The following is an 18,998-nucleotide window of genomic DNA, read 5'->3' as shown; positions in this document are numbered from 1 at the left end:
GGGGAGGCAAGGAGGTGACGGAGGAGGAGGAGAGGAGGTGGGGCAAGGAGGTGACGGAAGAGGAGGAGAGGAGGTGGGCCTAGGAGGTGACGGAGGAGGAGGAGAGGAGGTGGGGCTAGGAGGTGACGGAGGAGGAGGAGGAGAGGAGGTGGGGCTGAACGATTAATCAAATTCAAATCGAAATCAGGATGTAATAGAACACGAAACACAAATTGCAAAGGCTTTTTTTTTTTTTTTACAATTCAATGGGTAAATAAAGATGTTATAATATCAATTCATCTCAGCACATCGGCCTGGGCTAAAGGAAAGAGCAGTTAATATGTTGACTGCTTCCCATGTTGTGTTGGTCATACTAAAGCATGATTTATTGCTTGTTTAGTTAATAATAGAGAACATAAGGAATAATAAATGAAAATAAAAACTGCATATTAAATTGCAATCACAATATTGGTAAAAAAAAATAATCGTAATTCGATTATTTCCAAATGGTTTAGCCCTAAGAGGAGTTGGGGTTAGGAGAAGAGGAGGCGAGGAACACATTTTGAGGGGGAGGAGAGGAGGGGGAGGAGGAGGAGGAGGAGGAGGGTTAAGGAGGTAAAGACGTGAGGAGGAAGAGAGTGTAGGAGAAGAGGATGCGAGTTGAGAAGTAGGCAAGGAGAGGAGGATGCGAAGAGGGAAGAGTGGAGAGAGGAGCAGAAGTTGCATTCAGGACTATGCAGCAGGCCTTTCTACAGCAGTGTTGTAGCGGCTGTGATGGCTGGCCCCTCGGGGCCAGGCGCTGGCTCCAGCGTCTCTGTAAACAGCCTGAGCTAATGAGACCCGGTGGGTTTGGAGATAACGACGGCAGCCATGACAGTGGGCTCCCCCCCGCCCTCCCACCACACGTCTACCGCTTATCTCTTCTGTTTAGAGGCCAACCACTGGTACAATGGTCAGTAACTGGATTCAACTATTCTATCTCTATCTCTTCTGTTTAGAGGCCTACCACTTCTACAATGCTTATGTGACTGGATTCAACCAATATCTATCTCCATCTACAGAGATATATAGATATTTTTATACTTGTGTGTGCTAAACTAAATTTATTCAAAATATAGATTTTTAAAAATGTTTTATGAAGGAAAAGAAAAACAATGGTTAAATGTCTGTAATCCTGCATTATTGATGTAGGAAATCAAATTTATAATTTTTTTTAATCTTCAATTTTGCCACGTCAAATGGATCGTGATTTGCATTTCTGTTTGTCTTTGACAAGACGAACCAAAGAGTCATCGCACCTTCAGGGTTTGATGCACAACACTATACACTGAACAAGTTGGCTAGCGTGTCAACCAGATTCTGAACATGATGAGGTGCGGTCTGCTACCTCCAATCATAATGTTTAAGAAAAAAAGTACAAACCACGACTACCAAGAAGAAGGTTGGCCGAAAGCTATTTCAGATTTTGCAGAAAACCGTTTGTGTGGCACTTTGCTGGTCCGACACAGGCAGTTAGATTGGAAAGGTCCATAGTAACAAGGGCCTCTTATCAGAGACCTACAGCCAATGAGACCTACAGCCTATCACAGCAATGAGACCTACAGCCGATCACAGCAATGAGACCTACAGCCAATCACAGCAATGAGACCTACAGCCAATCACAACCATAAGACCTAAAGCCAATCACAGCAATGAGACCTACAGCAAAACACATCGATACTACCTGCCGCCAATCATAGCATTGAGACCTACAGCCAATCACAGCAATAAGACCTACAGCCAATCACAGCATTGAGACCTACAGCCAATCACAGCGATAATACCTACAGCCAATCACAGCAATGGGACCTACAACCAATCCCAGCAATGGGACCTACAACCAATCACAGCAATTAATCGTGTTACAGTGAGCTGAAGTTATATTTGGGAGGCACGGCAAACACATCTTTCTTATTAACAGATGCTTTAAGTGAAGTTACTTGTTCTTCTTTTAGAGAAAATATACCCCCCCCCCCCCCAATCACAGCATTGAGACCTACAGCCAATCACAGCAATGGGACCTACAACCAATCACAGCAATTAATCGTGTGACAGTGAGCTGAAGTTATATTCGGGATGCACGGCAAACACATCTTTCTTATTAACAGATGCTTTAAGTGAAGTTACTTGTTCTTCTTTTAGAGAAAATATACCCCGCCACACACACACACCTCACTGATAAGCGAGACGCAATAAGACACAGATGAAAGGAGAAAATGGTCAAAAGAAGCGGAAACAGAAGATGGACGAAAGGCCAACCTTGCATCTGCCAGACTTTGAGGGGAGCCATCTCGTTGGTGCTCTCCACCAGGTGTTTCCTCAGCTCCTTCAGCTGCTCCTTGATCTCCGGATACAACGTCCTGGAGACGGAGAGAGACACAGCGAGGAACAGATGAGGCAGAGAGCGAGAGAGAGAGAGAGAGAAGGCCATGGCCACAATGACAGCGAGAGACACACATGGATATGAATGGAAAACAAAAAGACAAAAAGATAGGCGTGAGAGTAAGGATGGAACCAAAGGGAAAGGGAGAAAGAAAGGAGGAGCAGGGAGAGGGAGAGATAGAGAGAGGGGAAGATGGAGACAGAGGAGACAAATGAATAAGGAAATAGGACCAGACAGACGAGAGACGAGACAGAAGAGAGGGAATAAAGAGGTTTAAAAGATGGGACGGGCAGTAAGGAAATTAAGATGGACAAAGCATGATGGAGAAACGGAGAGACGGACAAATACAAAAAAAACATTGGTAAAAAGAAAAACTGCAGGAGACATTGTTGCCTCAGATTGATGGATCACTGTTACTGAAATAAATTACGGGATATAAATTCCTAAACAGATAAGGAAACAGTTGCTGCTGGTAGGGTTAGCCTAACCCCAACCCCGACCCTAACCCACAGAGGGCAGAACAGGGGGAGGAAAAGACTGCATGATGTGATGAGAGACGGAGAGTGAGCGCGAGAGAGAGAGTGACAGACACAGACAGAGACAAAGAGTCCGACAGAGAGTGACAGACAGAGCGAGCCGGAGAGTGACAGAAACAGATAGAGCTAGAGAGAGAGTGACAGAGAGAGAGAGAGACTTAGAGAATGAGAGCAAATAAGGGGGGGGGGAAAGACTGAATGTGATCGAGAGGGAGACAAAGTTAGAAAGATCGAATAAGGAAGAAAATGACTGCATGATGTTATGAGAAAGAGGGGGCCGACAGACAGAGAGAGGACAGACAGACAGACGGAGACTACCGCCCGCACAGGACGGGTGCAGTTAGCTTGAAGGGGTCCAGCTGCTGATTATTAATGGAGACCGGGTGGGGGAGGTTCACAACTCACTTGAGCTTTCCAAAGAGGAAGCCCTGGACCTCGTCCACTGGGTCGTTCTCGCCGATCATGGTGGCGTTTACCTCCGCCCCTGGGGACCACAGGTCAATTAGAAATACACCCTGAGGTCATTCCGAGACCACACCGTCCCCCTCTCTGTGCCAATGCGTGCGTGCGAGAGATGTTCTGAAACCACCAGTTAGGCGATCCCGAGAATATGCCGATACAGCTTCTAGCATTGTTACTACCAAATGCACAGGTCGGTCCACTTCCGGTCGACAAAATATTTTGTACAGAGCTAGAACATTTACATTTTTAATCTGGATGTTAGAAGAATACATTTGTATTCTTGTAGTTTAGCGCGAGCTTCCGTGTTTTCCGACTTCGTAGCGTGAACGCACGTAGGTCGGAGGTGACGCGTTTCCCATTCCAACTTTCAACCTCCGACCGCTGACGAAGGCAGCGTTACACCGCTGTGTTTCTGATGTTCTCTGCCTGGGTAGTAAAGGAGCTAGTCCTGTGATGGTATCGGATCAGTGTATGGACTTACGTGACCGCCAACATCCAATACTGCATTTTAGGCTGTATAGGTGGAGTTTTCGATACTGGTATCGGTATCGGATCAACTCTACGTGCATGTACCTTGGACCTGGGTGTCGTCCTTTGCCTTGTACTCCTGGCTCTTGATGGCCAGCTCCACGCCGTACCCAGAGAGGAACACCTTGTTGGGACTGGGTTTCTGTGGGAGGGGGGCCAACATCACTACTTAACAACCAGCAGCCAAAAGTCCCAGCTGGAGTCCACACCAGATGGATCAGTTTCTGACAGGATTACATCCATCCAACACATTATTTGAACCAAGAACCCTCCTTTCAGTTAAGGCTGAATTAGGCATTGAAAATGTACAGATATTGCACACTTTTTTGGAAATATCGAAATATATATTGATTGAGAAAGAGATGTGTTCTCTTTCATCATAAGTTGATGATATTTAGTCTTTAGCAGACGCTCACATCGAAAACGACTTGGAAGCGTGAACAGGTAAACGCCATGAGGCAGCAGGCCAGAGTCACGGCATCTCACTCAAGGTTGCCCATCCGACCCATGTGGACCCCACCCCCCACTACACCACCCTGACAACAACAGCTACAACAACAACAGAGTCCAGTAGCTTGACATTTGATACGTTGTCCTCCTCTATCGACAGCCAGTCCTACTTTCGCATTAACATTTAGGGTATTGAGCAGGCGCTTTTATCCACAGCGACTTACGATGAGTACACTTGTCAGAATAGGAGTGACAATACATCACTGTCGGTACAGTAAGGTTGTTCATAGAACCTAGTGCCAAGCACTAACAGCCACTAGACTAACCCCTTCCTCGTATGCAACAAATACAACTAGCATAGGATTCTACACAATGCTATTTTGAAGTGCAAGGATGTTAGATAGCAATATGTGCGTACATGGGGTGTTGGGGGTAAGGGGGAGGCTTTGCAGAGTTTTGAGTCTTTTGCAAAAGCTGGTGAGTGACTCTGCGGTCCTGACATCGGCAGGGAGCTCATTCAACCACTGCTCTCCCCAAACAGAGAGCACCTATCCTACAGGTTAGAAGTCAGGGAGGACCAGCTGTTGCAGGCTAATGTAAAAGGACGCTAATGGAGCCTAATGGCTCCCCCCGTGTGGACGGAGGGCGGGGGACAGGGTGTCACCTCAGGCCCGCCCGGGGAATCAGACAGATGGGGAGGAATATTTATCATAATTAAACGAGGAACTCATTTTGCGTGAGTTTCTATGTCGTCGCAGGAGCGGCTGGCTGTGTTGGGCTTCCAGAGAGGAAGAACAGGGTCTCTGCACCACGATGTCTGTGGCCCCTAACCCCTACTTACTTAATAATAACAGGCTTTACTCACTAACTGTCACTTTGGATAACGGAGTCTATGAATTACGACAGAGGGGCAGATATTCCTGTTGGGGTCAGGTGTTGAAAAGGGGCCACTCTATAAACCTTTTGTCATTTACATTATCCATTTCTATTCCTCACCGTGACAAACTGCTTCATTTCCTTTAACCCTCGTTCAGATAAATGTTCTTCATAATAATACAGATTTCTTTTTAAATACCGATGCCAATGTTTTGTTGCAGGAGAGTTGAGCTTCCTTTGGAATATGAAGGAAACTAAGAGAAGGAAATTGATTGATGTTTTTCCTTCATATCACTAACAATTAAATAATGAACTACAATTCTGCATCAGTAATGAAATTCAGAATAAGATATTGTCAGCCATGTTGGACTGCAGCTGAAGTCCTCTAGGATGCATGGTCACTCACAGCCTGGGAATGGGTCAGGCTCACTCACAGCCAGGTAATGGGTTAGGGTTAGGGTCACTTACAGCCAGGTAATGGCGGAGGACGTACAGCGCCCGTCCGTTGTGGGCCTGGGCCGCCGCCGCCCGGTGGAGGCTGCTGAACGCCGGCGAGCCGACCTCCGCGTACAGGATGACCACCGGGGCGTCCGGGTTCGACCCGGGGAACCTGTGATCGCCCTTGAAGAGGAACGGCTTGGGCCTGGAAGGGACAGGAGGGAGTGGAGTCCTCAGTCAATCTCAACAAGACGTGGGCTTATTGCACTGATTTTGTTCAAAGGTGCTGGAGTTAAGATTTAAGAGCTATTTATAATATAACAAATTATCATTAAATATTTTTTTATTGCAGCAATATTGTTTAAAGGGGCTGAAATTAAGAGCTATTATTATTATATTATTAATAATACCTTACTCTTTATATTACATTGTTTTATTGAGTGTACTTAGTTATAAACGTCTTAACCATCCTCCAGCTCTAACTGAGTGAAATGCTCCGTTAGAATAACGAGGCGTGTTCTCTGTATGAGCCCTCTATATTCGACCGCACTCCCGCCTCCTTTCTGACCAATAAGGGCATCTCTTCTCTGATTGGCTCAGGGAATCCATCTCAGCGGCCCTGATCTGGTTAGGATAAGGTTAGAAGACTCTATCTGGTTGATTAAGTTAAGCTCTTGGTCTCTCTCTACATCTCTGGACGGTGTACCCCGTGTCTCACCTGGTGGGGGCCGTTTCCAGGAGCCCCTCCAGGTCTTGGGCATTACACGCCTTGAGCCCGTGAACGCTGAAGAACGCCGCGCAGCCGGGGGGAGGGGGCTCGTTGGATGCAATCTGGGGGGGGGGGGAACCAAAAGAGCAGTAGTTCACACACACACACACATACGGCGAAACATAAAAACACATAGATATATTGTATGTATGTACGCACTTGTTGTAAGTTGTACATCCTTGCACTTAGTTATTTTTTACTTAGCATTGTGTAGCATACTATCGTAGCTAACTTTGTTGTATAAGGGGAACGGCTTAACCTAGAGATTGTTACTGCGATATATTGCTTCACCTTTTGCTGACAAATGTACTTATTGTGAAAACACATGCACGCACACGCACACACACACACACACACACACACACATACACACCCACCCACCTGCTGGAAGGACTGCACAGTAGCCGAGTAGGCCCGGAGAGAGAGGGCGAACTTCAGCATGTTGAGGTGGACGGAGCTGAGGAGGACGCCCGCCCTCTTCAGGATCATCTGATAGTAGGCCTGCTCCGTGTCTGCAAGGAGGTTCCACACACAGCAGGACTAGGAGATGAGCTTCAACCCAAAACACGATGCGAACGTTCCACTCTCCTGCGAACGCAGGTTTGTGCTCTTTTGGTGACGTCAGACTAGCTTTTCTGGGGTGGGCTGACGTCACGACCAAGAGGCAGTGGCGGCGTGGTTTGCGTGGAGCTCTGTCTAGACAGCAGTGGACTAGGGTGTGTGCGAGAAAAACTGGCATTTCAGAGACGTGTGTGTGGATGGTGAAGCTCCGTCCGAGCAGCGTTTTATTAAATATCCGCGTCCGAGAGAGGGTTAAGCTTCCCGGATACCTTTAGAATTACGCTACGGTGTGTGGTGCATTTCATACAAAACAGAGCTTATTATAACACTCATAAACGGTTGGACATCGACGGTGCTAAAAAGGTATCAAAGATTGGCATGGGTCGTGACCTCAGGGAGAACAACCGCCCAAAATGCCTATTTTTTTTTCAGTGTTTGAATTCCATCTGAAAAAGTGTTTCTTTAAAAACAAACAAAGACTCATCAAAAGTCACTTGTATACAAACAGACTTCCAAGTGATGGTTGTCACAAGCAAATGAACGCTAATTAATTAACGCAAAACACACTGGGACACTGCTATAACTACTATAACGAGCAAATGTTGATGAGGTTAAAACGATTTGTGTGTAGAAGCAGATGCAGCAAGATGGAAATAGCTGGTGTCAGAAACAGAGCGAAAAGTTAGGGATCCCTAGGCTAACCATATGTTTAAGTGTCTCTAGTGTTCTCTGTTCTCTTGGCCAGGAACATCTGAATCAGCAGAATCTCAGCTGATCACAGCAACCCTGGTACCAGTGGAAAGTGTGACAACAGAGTTCAGAGTGTCATAGGGAGGTTTTACCATCATGTTCTCCTTCTGTGTTCTGATTGGCCTCCACAAAGTCCCAGAACTTTTCCTGGCTTTCTTCAGCCAGGAACTCACTGAGGAAGAGGAAGACGAAGAAGAGCAGCCATCAGATACTGAGGTTTGTGATGTATTGAACACGAATAACAAGGCTTCTGGTCCGACCATGTTAGTTGGTTTGTTAGGAATATTAAATGACCTGATCAAAAGATCAAAGATAAGATAAGGCATATTTCATTGAGTTCACCGGAAATTAGGGTCCAACAGTATAAAGTACAAGACAGTACACAGGACGGAACACAATATATATATATATAAAGCATTTATAAAATATAATAATAATAATCGATTTAGACAAAGTATTTGACACATTCTTAAACCATACATTACGAGCCAAAGTCACCATTAGACAAAAGTGTTGAAGTGAACTAAATTGGGAGTCTTACACCCTGACCCCTAGACTATGCTGACCCTAGGTTATGTCATAAGTTATGTCATCATGGGTGAGGTGAGGTGATGACAGAGAGGAGAGGACAGGGTGCAGGGTCTGCCTGGGGGTGCATGGGGGTACCTGGCTTCCATAAGCAGTGGAGTGGCTGTCCACTTAGTAGTGAGGGTGGTGGTCACAGCCTTTGAATCTGCACTGCCAGATGCCATTGACAGCACGGACAGCAGGGACACCCACAGCAACCACATTCTTAGACGTGTCCCTGTGTGCAAAGGAGTCAAGTCAAGTACAGTGTATATGGATGACTGTTAATCGCAGTTATAGTCTCTAAAGGGCCCAAAAGAATAATGAACGAATGGCAAACGAGTGGATGAGCGCTGATTTTAGATGGGTAACAAAGCTGATATTGTAATGCTGTTTACCATAATGTAGAAAATAAAAAATGGGGACATACGGTCTTTAACGATAGGCACACCTCATATGACAGCTTCGTTGTACATTTAGATACTCGCTTTGGCTGCAAGTGTTTAGTCTAGGCGGGTCTTGTTGTTAAACAGAAAGCAGCATAAGCTCCGTCCAATGGGAGCTTTCAGCGTGGCTCCTCCGTCCAGTCAGCTCTTAGTACGGATAGTTCCGGGTACAACAATTCACACAGAGCTGTCATGCTAGCCATAAAGACTGTTATACACACTGTCGATGTCATTCGTGAGGAGTTTAATAGGTCACTCTTCTTACGGATCGGTGGCGGTCTTCACATACGACATAATTAACTCTGAGGCTGAAATCGAGCGATGAGGTGCTATGTCAGGCAATGAGACACTGCAGCTAGCTGCACACACGCTAATCATTTGGCTCGGGTTCTGTCTTTGATAAACGCAACATCACGCATACCAATACATTAATTTAGACAAAAGGCGACTGATTCCGCAAAGTCCAACACATTGGTAAGGAAGCGAACATAAATGCTTACCAAAGCCGGCTTGGCGGAGTCCTGCTGCAGCCATGATCCAAGCCGAGTGGGAGGGTCCTCTCGCTGGGTTAGGGTATGCGTCACGCTGCCTGCTCAAAATGCACCATCTTTCGTCACTAGATGGTGCATTTTTAACAGGTTCATTTTGAATAGGCTAGATACTCCTGGGAATGAATGGGAACTGGCTGGAAATGAAATATATAAAGGAAATAGCTCAACAAAAATAGGCTTGACCAAAAACGATATTTCCGCAGTTGTGTCGTTACAGAAGAACTGCTTCCCACGGTGAATGCAGCAGATCTGAATGCTCCTGCATTTGCATTCGTTGATTAAAGTTATGCAAAACTTATCCCCTACGGTCTGCTGTTAGTTGATGCCGTACTAACATTAAAATAGACTGGGATCGCTTTGGTTATTTTATAAACATAAGCTAATGATGAATAAATATATTCATTATATATATATATATATATTCATTATATATATATATATATACATACACCGGAATGTAGTTCAAATTAAATGGGATCGCTTTGGTATTCTTATAAACATAAGCTAATGATGAATAAATATATTCATCATTATAAATATATATATATCCATACATATATACACCGGAATGTAGTTAAATAATAACAAACAAAATGCAGCCTAAACATTATCGACAGTTAACACATGACTGATCTTTTAATTGAGCTGGATATGGTATACTTTCCCAACCTCTGCAGTAGATGAAGTGTTGGGTTGTAGACTGGGGAGGCTGCCTACCTGTGGTTGGGTCGTTCTGAAACGAGGGCGAAGAGAGCCCTGTTCCCTGTGCAGAAGCACATGGCTCTTGGCTTTTCATTGACTCGCTCAGCAGCCTAAATTAAATTGGTGGACAGTGGATCCTCCTGAGAGCAGTTTCATGGTTTGATTTGACATTATATATATTATATACAGGCGATATAAAAAACCCATGCTGGTAATTATCCTGTTTGATCTGACCTTCAAGATAAAGCATGGACCGTCTGGTTTGTAGGCCTACATGTAAAGGCACACAAGCCTACACACACACACGCACTCAATCACACAGACACACACTCAATCAAGCACACACACACAGGCTGGCACACACAGACATGCAAACACACAGGCGTGGATGCACACGCATGCACGTACACACACGTTTTCACTCATACATGCACACACTCACGCACACACACACACATACAGGGCCTGTTTGTCTGTCAAGAAGGGGACATCTTAAGATGAGTTATGGCAGGTGAATGTCTTTCTCCATGGGGTCAAAAACAAAATGGCTAACCTCAGGTGTTGGCCCCTCCCCCTCCCCCCGGACTATCACACGTCAGCCATTTTGGAGGTTAGACGCCTCAGCAGGGGAACCAAAACGACCTCAATTAAACCTCCATTAATATTAATACACTCTGTCGTTTCACGTGAGTTCCCGCTAATTAAATGTGTCCCTGGCGGTATAATGGGGGTCAGTTGGGGTCACCGACGTAAAGCTAATTCACAACATGGCCACCGCCAAACAAATCGCTGGCCCCAAGTACATCAACAGTCTGGGCCTCCAGCCATCAGCCCATATTTATTCAACCTGATAGGTGCAGTGCTATTAGTATTAGCATGTAAATCTCTCCGTTCCTTTGTTTGTTTTGTTCATTGCCATACGTGGTGCTTACGTCCTTATTGTATCGCGCCGGCTGGCTTTAGTAACACTGTAAACACCAGATCTGGCATGCAGCCGGTCTGGTGGTGTGGTGGGGTGTGTTGGCCGCACCCCTGGATCAGCCTTTAGAGTTCCGATTATTTACACGCACACTCGCGCACGAACGCACACTCTTAGGGAGTGACCGCCTTGGTACACTGGTAGATCATACCCTAAACACTGGTAGTTCAAACTAGTACACTGTAAAAAATAAAAAGTTGAGAAAACTCAAAATTTCAAGGCAACTTACTGCAATCAATTTTTGAGTTTTGAGTCCAACAAAAGATCTTGAGTTTTAAAAAAGTTCCATCAACTAATATTTTGTTTGTATAATTACATTTTCTTCTTTAGACAAACTTGAAAGTTAGAGTTCTGCCAACTTAAGTCTGTTTTCAAACAGTTTGGCCAACTAATAATCTTTTGTTCAGATAATTTACTTTTCTTCATTAGTAAAACTTAAAAGTTAAGAGTTATACCAACTAAGATTTTTATATTTTACCAAACTCAAAGTAAGTCAGGGTTGTTAACTTAATATTTCAAATTAAGTTTAATAACACTTAAAATAGCATTTCAAAGAATACAAAACAAGTTTAAAGTTTACTTCATACTTTATTAAAAGTAATAATTGGAAACTTCCATTTTACCTTTCTGAATGCCAGACAGCAGTAGAACAAGCGACATGTAGCTACTTCAGCAGCAGAGAATCACTGTCTTAATGCAGCAAACCCAAGTGCAGAACAAGTTTGACATATGGTCAAATACATTCAAAACATATTTACCATGTCATTGTGCAGTGCATTACAATTGTAACAGCAACAACATTGCTGACATATCTGAAGTGGCCGTGTCAAATACAAATACGCAAAACCTGTAAAAGCACCTGTGCGGCTCACAACACAGTTTGTCAAATTTAAAAAAAAAACAATGCCAGTTAAAGGCATACAATTTAACATTGTAAAATGGGCAGCATTATCTAACTGTATAAAACACCCATAAAAAATTAAAAAAGTTTGCCATGCACATCTGAATGTATCCAAAAGCAAAAATGTCTATGTACGAGGAGATGGACAGACATTTTTTTGTTGTCTTCTTCAGGCAAACAGGACCGTTTACACCGTTGGAAAGTTTATCTGATGACTGAGCAGAGTGAATCCCGTTTATTACCATTCATTGGAGTTAAGCTAATTAGCGGTGTGTGATCTCTGCAAGACTGTTTCTTGTTAATGCACACACAGTCTAAAAAAATAGATCTATCCTCTTGTCTGGATCTCGGTTGAGAGGCTTATTAAAAGAAAAAAAATGTTGAGTATCGCTTTAAGAAATAGTAAGGACGTTTTGAGTCAGGTTTTAGCTGACTTACAGTAAAAGCTTGGTTTTGAGGCTCCTGACACACTGTGTGCAGTTGGTGGAAAGTTTCATAAAGATGGTCTCGATCACTTCAAAAGGTGTACCTGTTTTCTTTGGGGAAATTGATGTTCAAGGCATAGAGCAGGCCAAACCGCAAGGCAAATGCAGTGGGGAGGTCTGGGAGATCTGTGAGACAATGTCCTCTTCCAACACAACAGCAATATTCTGGACAGCAAGGTAGGGGCACCATCATCTTCAAGGACAGTGAGGATACCAATCTTGAGTCCTCTTGTCTGACTGTCATCTGGATCAGTTTCCTGATAAAAACACGAAGGTGGTGCCAAATTTAGAGATAACTGAGAATTAAAAATTAGGAACCAATTCATTCCCACAAATCTAAAAATGTTGAGCCTCCTACTGTACTCACCAAGCATGTCCTGAAGAGCTTCTCTGAATCCTCGTGAAGAAACAGGGGTAGACCTTGCAGGATGTGTTCCTTCTGTGTACTCCAATGTCAGAAACCCCCCACCCAAAAAAAGAAACTACTTGTCAGAGAAGTGACCAACACTGTATTTTAACATAAGTGGTGTTGCCCTTTAAGAACAAAGATTTGAGACTGAGCCACGGATATGTAAATTCCAATAATAAACATTTAAATTGATTTCAAGTGATCAGTCTACCTGGTGATCAAGCTTGTCGTTAAATATCGTTAAATATGTTATTACTTAACACTTTACCTGACGTTAAATTGGAGACCTGTTTCACCTGTTGAAGCTAATTTGACAGCTTGAGTTTACAGTAACACAGTGCACAATGTTACTGCTATAGCTAAAAATGACAACCAAAGTTCATCTCCACCAGCGAGTTATCTGACTGTTGATGTTAGCGCCACGTCACGGTGATTCAGTCTATGCGTCGCTTAGCAACACTAGTTTGCTACAGGGGGGTCAACTAACGTTACAAGCTAACTAGCCAGCGTTCATTCAAAAATATACCTTAGTGGTATGGCTCATAACCACATTTACCGCAACCTATCGATAGAAAAAACATCACCGACAGTGTTTCCACAGACCAGGTAGCAATGTGTGGTGGTGGTGGGGGGGGGGGGGGGGGGGGGGGGGGGGGGTCCACTTTGAAAATACACTTCAAAGTGGACCGGCCGACCGGGAGACCTCCCGATTTTCCCGATCTCCAGCCTCGGCTGCAGAGCGAATTAAAATCGCCGGCAGAACGGCCTGGGGGTCTAACACCGTCATATTTATGAACTATAACCGCATTTCAATTTAATCGAAATATTACACGTGTCTTCTCAATGGCAAGGAACGCTCCGTTCACTTGGATGGGCCCTTCACATTCTATTTGCGTTCTATAGATTATCCCTAACATCCCGCTGTTTCGGGATTGCCTTTGTCGGCGCGTTTAGAGGAGGAGCGGTTGAACCCGCTGTCAGTGCGTGTGCATGTACGATACGCGGGTTTATCCAATAAGTACTTGCGCACCATTGGCATGTATGCGCGCTTGTCTCTGTGCGCGTGTGTGAACGACAATGACAGGGAGAAAGTGTGCTATGCGGAGATGAATGAGGGGAACGATATTTATATTTCAAAATCGCTTTTAAAAAAAAAAGCAGAATCAATTTGTGGCGCTCGGTGTTGATTCTGTGGCGCTGCGCCACACATTGGTCTATGTATGGGAAACACTGCAGATATGTTGAGTTCGTTTTTTGTTTTTGTTTTAACTATGGCGGCCGAAATTAAACTATGGCAGTGCACCATAGTCTCATCAATGTGTGGGAAACACTGACCGACCATCTGCATGTAAAGCCGGCATGAGGCTGATGCCTAACGTTAACCAGCCCTGCACTACACTAAGCTCGCGCCACATCGCCAATCACTTACCATCAACAGGCGCTAGACAACGGACATGTAACTTACGTTAGTCTGCAACGTGAACACGTTGGTGCGATTCTAAATGCATAAAAAGGCACACCGCACGTTGCTGAGAACCTTTCTATCAATGAGCCCCCAGGGCAGGGTTGCCAGGTCTGTGTGACAAAACTCCGCCCAACTGCCACAAAGGTAACATTAGCCCCAATTTTCTTTCCAAAAGCGTAACTCATAATATGCCACTGCCAAACCACATAACGTTAACTTAAGTCACACTGCTTTCTAAGTCCGACAGCGTTGCCATCATTGGTAAGTGTATAGTAATATGTATAAAGTAACACCATAAAAGGTTTAGTGTGCCAGCATTAAAAAGTTTTTTTTTTTTTTACCGTAGGTCCTAAAATGGCCTCATGAAATATGATACAGTATATTATCATAAATAAAATATTGCTTTGTAGTGACACTGATAGATAGATAACATTAGATAGCCCAATTCGGCGGTAAAACCGCGGACCTAGCAACCTTGACCGAGGGCTAACGCTGGCTAGCTAGCTTCCTAGCTAATAACGTTAACAACAATCTCCAAAGCCTCAAAATAAACTTGTGACTACACGCGTAGCCAAAACAATGGCGAATTACATTTACAACAATACAGAGTAACTTTAAACAGTTTGTTTGAGGAAATACTCACCATCAGAGAAAGCTAATCCAACATGGAGGGTGACCCACGACGTGCAGGTCAGGTTTGTAGGTGAAACCCCTGAAAATTCTGTTAGGAAACCCCGTTTTTTCCAAAGTGTCGAAATGCGCATGTCCACCGTAGTTGGCCCAGCCTCAGACAGAGTCTGACTTAAACCCGTGTGTCTTGCTAATAAAGATACTACAGTGAGCCCAACTCTTGACCCAAAACTGAACATTGTTGGTTGGATTAAATTGCACTGCACAGTTGACATGGATGCTTAATGTTTTATATTCCTTTTACACAGAAATCATGTAATAATGAGACCAACAATTTTAAGTTTTCGTTTTTACAGTGTAGGTTATACTATAAACACTGGTAGGTCATACCATTAACACTTGCAGTTCACACTGGTAGTTCATACCATAAACACTGCTAGTTCATACCATAAACCTCGTTGTGCTTATACTGAATGTTTTCATACAGTTACAAACATTTTCAGTACTTTTGGAGCATCAGAGGCGTTTTAACCGCGCTAATCAAACAATATAAATTAATAAACAAGCAGCAATGGGAGTCTGTTGCGTCCAATAAGTCACATTATTTTTCGAACTGGATCGGACCGAGCGCGGTCGCATTCACATCTCAAGCGAACCGCACCAGGGTTCGTTTGAAAACGAACCGAGACCACCTCTCCAGCTGGGTCTCGGACCGGCTGTTTGGTCCGCACCAGAGTTCGATGGTTTGTATTCACACCAGCCCAAAAGGTCCGCACCAGCGAGTTTTTGGGTTTGGTTCGATCCAAACAAGGCAGGTGTGAATACGCCCTTAGTCTTAAAAATCGTAGGTGTGAGTTGATTATCATGTGAGATGTTGACAGACTTTAGACTTCTTTCTTCTTTTTAGTCTTTTCACAGTCATCTAGTGTGTGGTAGGCATATGACAGGCCCCCGGTCCCCTCAACAGGCCAGCGGTCTCATCAACAGGCCAGCGGTCTCATCAACAGGCCAGCGGTCTCATCAACAGGCCACCAGTCCCCCAAAAGGCCACCAGTCCCGTCAACAGGCCACCGGTCCCATCAACAGACCACTCCTCCACCATTGCAATAGTCAGGGGGGAAGGGAAGGGAAGGGAAGGGATGCAGCGGGTATGAACCCATCTGCCCAGAAGAGAAGCAGAGAAGTAGTGATATTAAGGCCAAAGCCTCTTTGTTTGCTTGAGAAGAGAGAGGAAGTGGCGAAGGGGGGGGGGGGGAATGGAAGCTCAGGATAAGGAGCTGTGGCCGGAGTGAGCGTCTATTAATGGACTGCAGCCAGAGGAGCACAATCACTCAACACTGCATGGCTCGCGGCCTGGAGAGGGAGCTCCACACACACATGCATACACGCACACACACACACGCACGCTCAGACACACACACACTCAGACACACATACACACACACACACCGTCACATGCTCACACACACAAACGTTCACGCTCAGACACACACATGCTCACACACACCCAGCTCCCTGCAGTAGCCAGGCCGGTCCTGTTTGTTTTCTCTTCGACGGACGCTGACCCGAGCGGTGAGGAGGATTAGAGCGCTGAAGAGCGACGCAGACCAGCTGGTGGAGAGAGAGCCCAGCGATGCCTGTCTCCCCCCCCCCCCCCCCCCCCACAGACAGCACCTCTCCTCCTCCTCCTCCCCCCCCAACATCCCCGACTCCACACTCTACCTCTCCTCCTGTCTCACTGCTCTCTACATCTCCTGTCTCACTCTACCTCTCCTCCTGCCTCAGTCCCAGGGATGCTGCTCTCTTCATCTTCTCCTGTCTCAATGCTCTCAACCTCACCTTCTGTCTCACTGCTCTCTACCTCTCCTCCTTTCCACTGCTCTCTACCTCTCCTCCTGTCTCACTGCTTTCTACCTCTCCTCCAGTCTCACTCTCTTCCTCTCCTGTCTCACTCTCTACCTCACCCCCTGCTCTCTACCTCTCCTCCAGTCTCACTCTCTTCCTTTCCTGTCTCACGCTCTACCTCTCCCCCTGTCTAACTGCTCTCTACCTCTCCTCCAGTCTCACTCTCTACCTCTCCTGTCTCACTCTACCTCTCATGTCTCACTCTCTACCTCTCCTCCTGTCTCACTGCTCTACCACTTCTTTCTCCCTCTCCTCCTGTCTCTCTCTACCTCTCCTCCTGTCTCACTCTCCTCCCAGGCCCCTGGGGTGCAGTGTCTCACTCTCCTCCCAGGCCCCTGGGTTGCAGTCTCTCTCTCTGTCCTTGTGTTCCGTTGCTCCATGTTTCCTCCGGCCAGATTGCTTTCGTCCTTCCCGTCGTCCAGGGAAATTATTTCACTGCCCCTCGTCACAGGAGAGGTCGGAGTTGAGAGCTTACCGGGCCGGCGATGAGATGGGAGGGCAAAGGTCAATGCTCTGCAGCAACCCCCCCGCCAAGGGCATGGAATGTTATTTATTCCCGAAGTTCAACCCGACCAACCCCCCCATAGTATAGGAGGAAGTAAGTTTGTGTGTGTGTGTGTGTGTACCTTAACCGTAGCTTTAGTGTCTGCAAATTGAATTAGGTTGTAGATCACGTCTGACAGGACTGAGGCTGTTGTTGGGAGGGAGGGGGGGGCTGCTTTATGGGGTCATGGTCCTGTGGCCGGGGTTTGTGTGAGCGGTGTAGACGACCATTAGCAGCAGCCTGACTGCGGTGGAAGTGGCCCGACTCTGAGCCGCCTTGATGTGCGTTAACGGAGGGAATGAAGTGTGTTCCTTTAAAGATGTATTTTTTCAAAATGTTATGCTTTATTATAGAGTGAAGTCGAGGGGAAGGTATGGGAGATAGAGGGGAGGACATTCAGCAAACGACCACGGGCAGGATTCAAACCTGGGTTGCTGCGTTCAGGACTGAGCTTATATGGTACACGCTCTACCCGGTGAGGTACCAGGGCGCCCCCCTGAAGGTCTTCCTACGCAGGCCTTGTTTCAGGAGAACCAGGAAAGACCAAAACAAAAAGATCTCAACCTCTGATCTCAACCTCTGAAAGGCTTTTTTGTTGTTATGTAGCAGGATGCTAGAAATAAGTGTGTGAATACTAATAATAATAATATAAGTGGTGGACGGAGCAAATAAAAAGCAGACATTTCTCCAAATAAGACAAACCACAATGCAATCAGGGGCTATAAAAATGAAATCATTTTTAATCGGTGGCTTGATGATTCAACCTTGCGATAAGAATAAAAGGAACAGGAGAAGGTTGCATACAGAGGACAGAGCCGCCCTCAGCGGTCTAACAATGAGCCTATTACATTCACTCCTCACCTACATCACCTCTGCAGTCCATGTCGACGAGGCGGTATTAAGACATAAGATACATAGTGTGGCGACACAAAAACCCAAACCAAAAAAACAACAACTGCCTGGTTTCCATCACAGTGTCGACGCTTGAAATTCTGGAATCATTCGAGTCAAACAGAAAAAAAACAAAACAAAAACAATAATAAAAGCGATTGGTTGCTTTGTTCAGATGCACTGCGGCGTCAGGCTGAGAAGGGGCATGGCAGAGACCTTGACGGATATCTGCTTCACAAACGGGGGGCTCTTTCTCCACAAGAGCTTCAGGTGGGCTATAGGCTATGTTACAGTCAGATGGGACCATTTGGAGAGGTCGACGGGGTCCACTTTACGCGCAACCAACCCTCCTATATCTCATGCCCTGGAAACACGACAAGGAACAAAACACAGCTCCTACATGATGGTAGGCGTTCTGGACGGTAGTGTTGGATAGTGAGATGAACACTGAATGGGAAATGTCTCCAAACCAGCCCCAATTATTGGTTTGGTGAAGGTTTATCGGAGTCTGGAACCAGAATGTGTTGGCCCGGGTTTCTTTTCCCTCTCTCCCGTTCTTTCCCTCATGGCTTCTTCGACGTCTCTGAACACGATAGCCGAGGACAGCGACAAAAGAGCTTTGCGTTCGGTGTCCTCTTTCACCATTCCCGTTTGCGCTTCTCTTGAAGACGACACAAAAGGGGCCAATAAGAGGGGCACAATGATAAGTGTTGGGACGCAGCCAGGGGCTGCGTCCCAACACTAATCATTGT

General features: G+C 45.6%; 1 protein-coding gene across 1 annotated transcript in view; it reads right to left on the bottom strand.

The window, feature by feature from the left end:
• uggt1 (UDP-glucose glycoprotein glucosyltransferase 1) overlaps window positions 1–9,338 on the bottom strand; it is a 35,728-nt gene extending 26,390 nt beyond the window's left edge. The window contains exons 1-9 of the mRNA XM_079752120.1: window positions 9,285–9,338; window positions 8,438–8,576; window positions 7,864–7,943; window positions 6,842–6,972; window positions 6,410–6,522; window positions 5,722–5,896; window positions 3,973–4,069; window positions 3,343–3,421; window positions 2,278–2,378 (exon numbers count right to left, since the gene is read on the bottom strand). Of these exons, the coding sequence (XP_079608246.1) occupies window positions 2,278–2,378; window positions 3,343–3,421; window positions 3,973–4,069; window positions 5,722–5,896; window positions 6,410–6,522; window positions 6,842–6,972; window positions 7,864–7,943; window positions 8,438–8,576; window positions 9,285–9,318 (949 nt within the window). The 5' untranslated portion in view covers window positions 9,319–9,338. The remainder of the gene's footprint in view (window positions 1–2,277; window positions 2,379–3,342; window positions 3,422–3,972; window positions 4,070–5,721; window positions 5,897–6,409; window positions 6,523–6,841; window positions 6,973–7,863; window positions 7,944–8,437; window positions 8,577–9,284) is intronic.
• Window positions 9,339–18,998: the final 9,660 nt, after the last annotated feature.

This window comes from Pollachius pollachius (assembly GCF_949987615.1).
Source record: "Pollachius pollachius genome assembly, chromosome: 15".
Lineage (NCBI taxonomy): Eukaryota > Metazoa > Chordata > Actinopteri > Gadiformes > Gadidae > Pollachius > Pollachius pollachius.
This window is presented reverse-complemented; position numbering and strand designations above follow the sequence as displayed.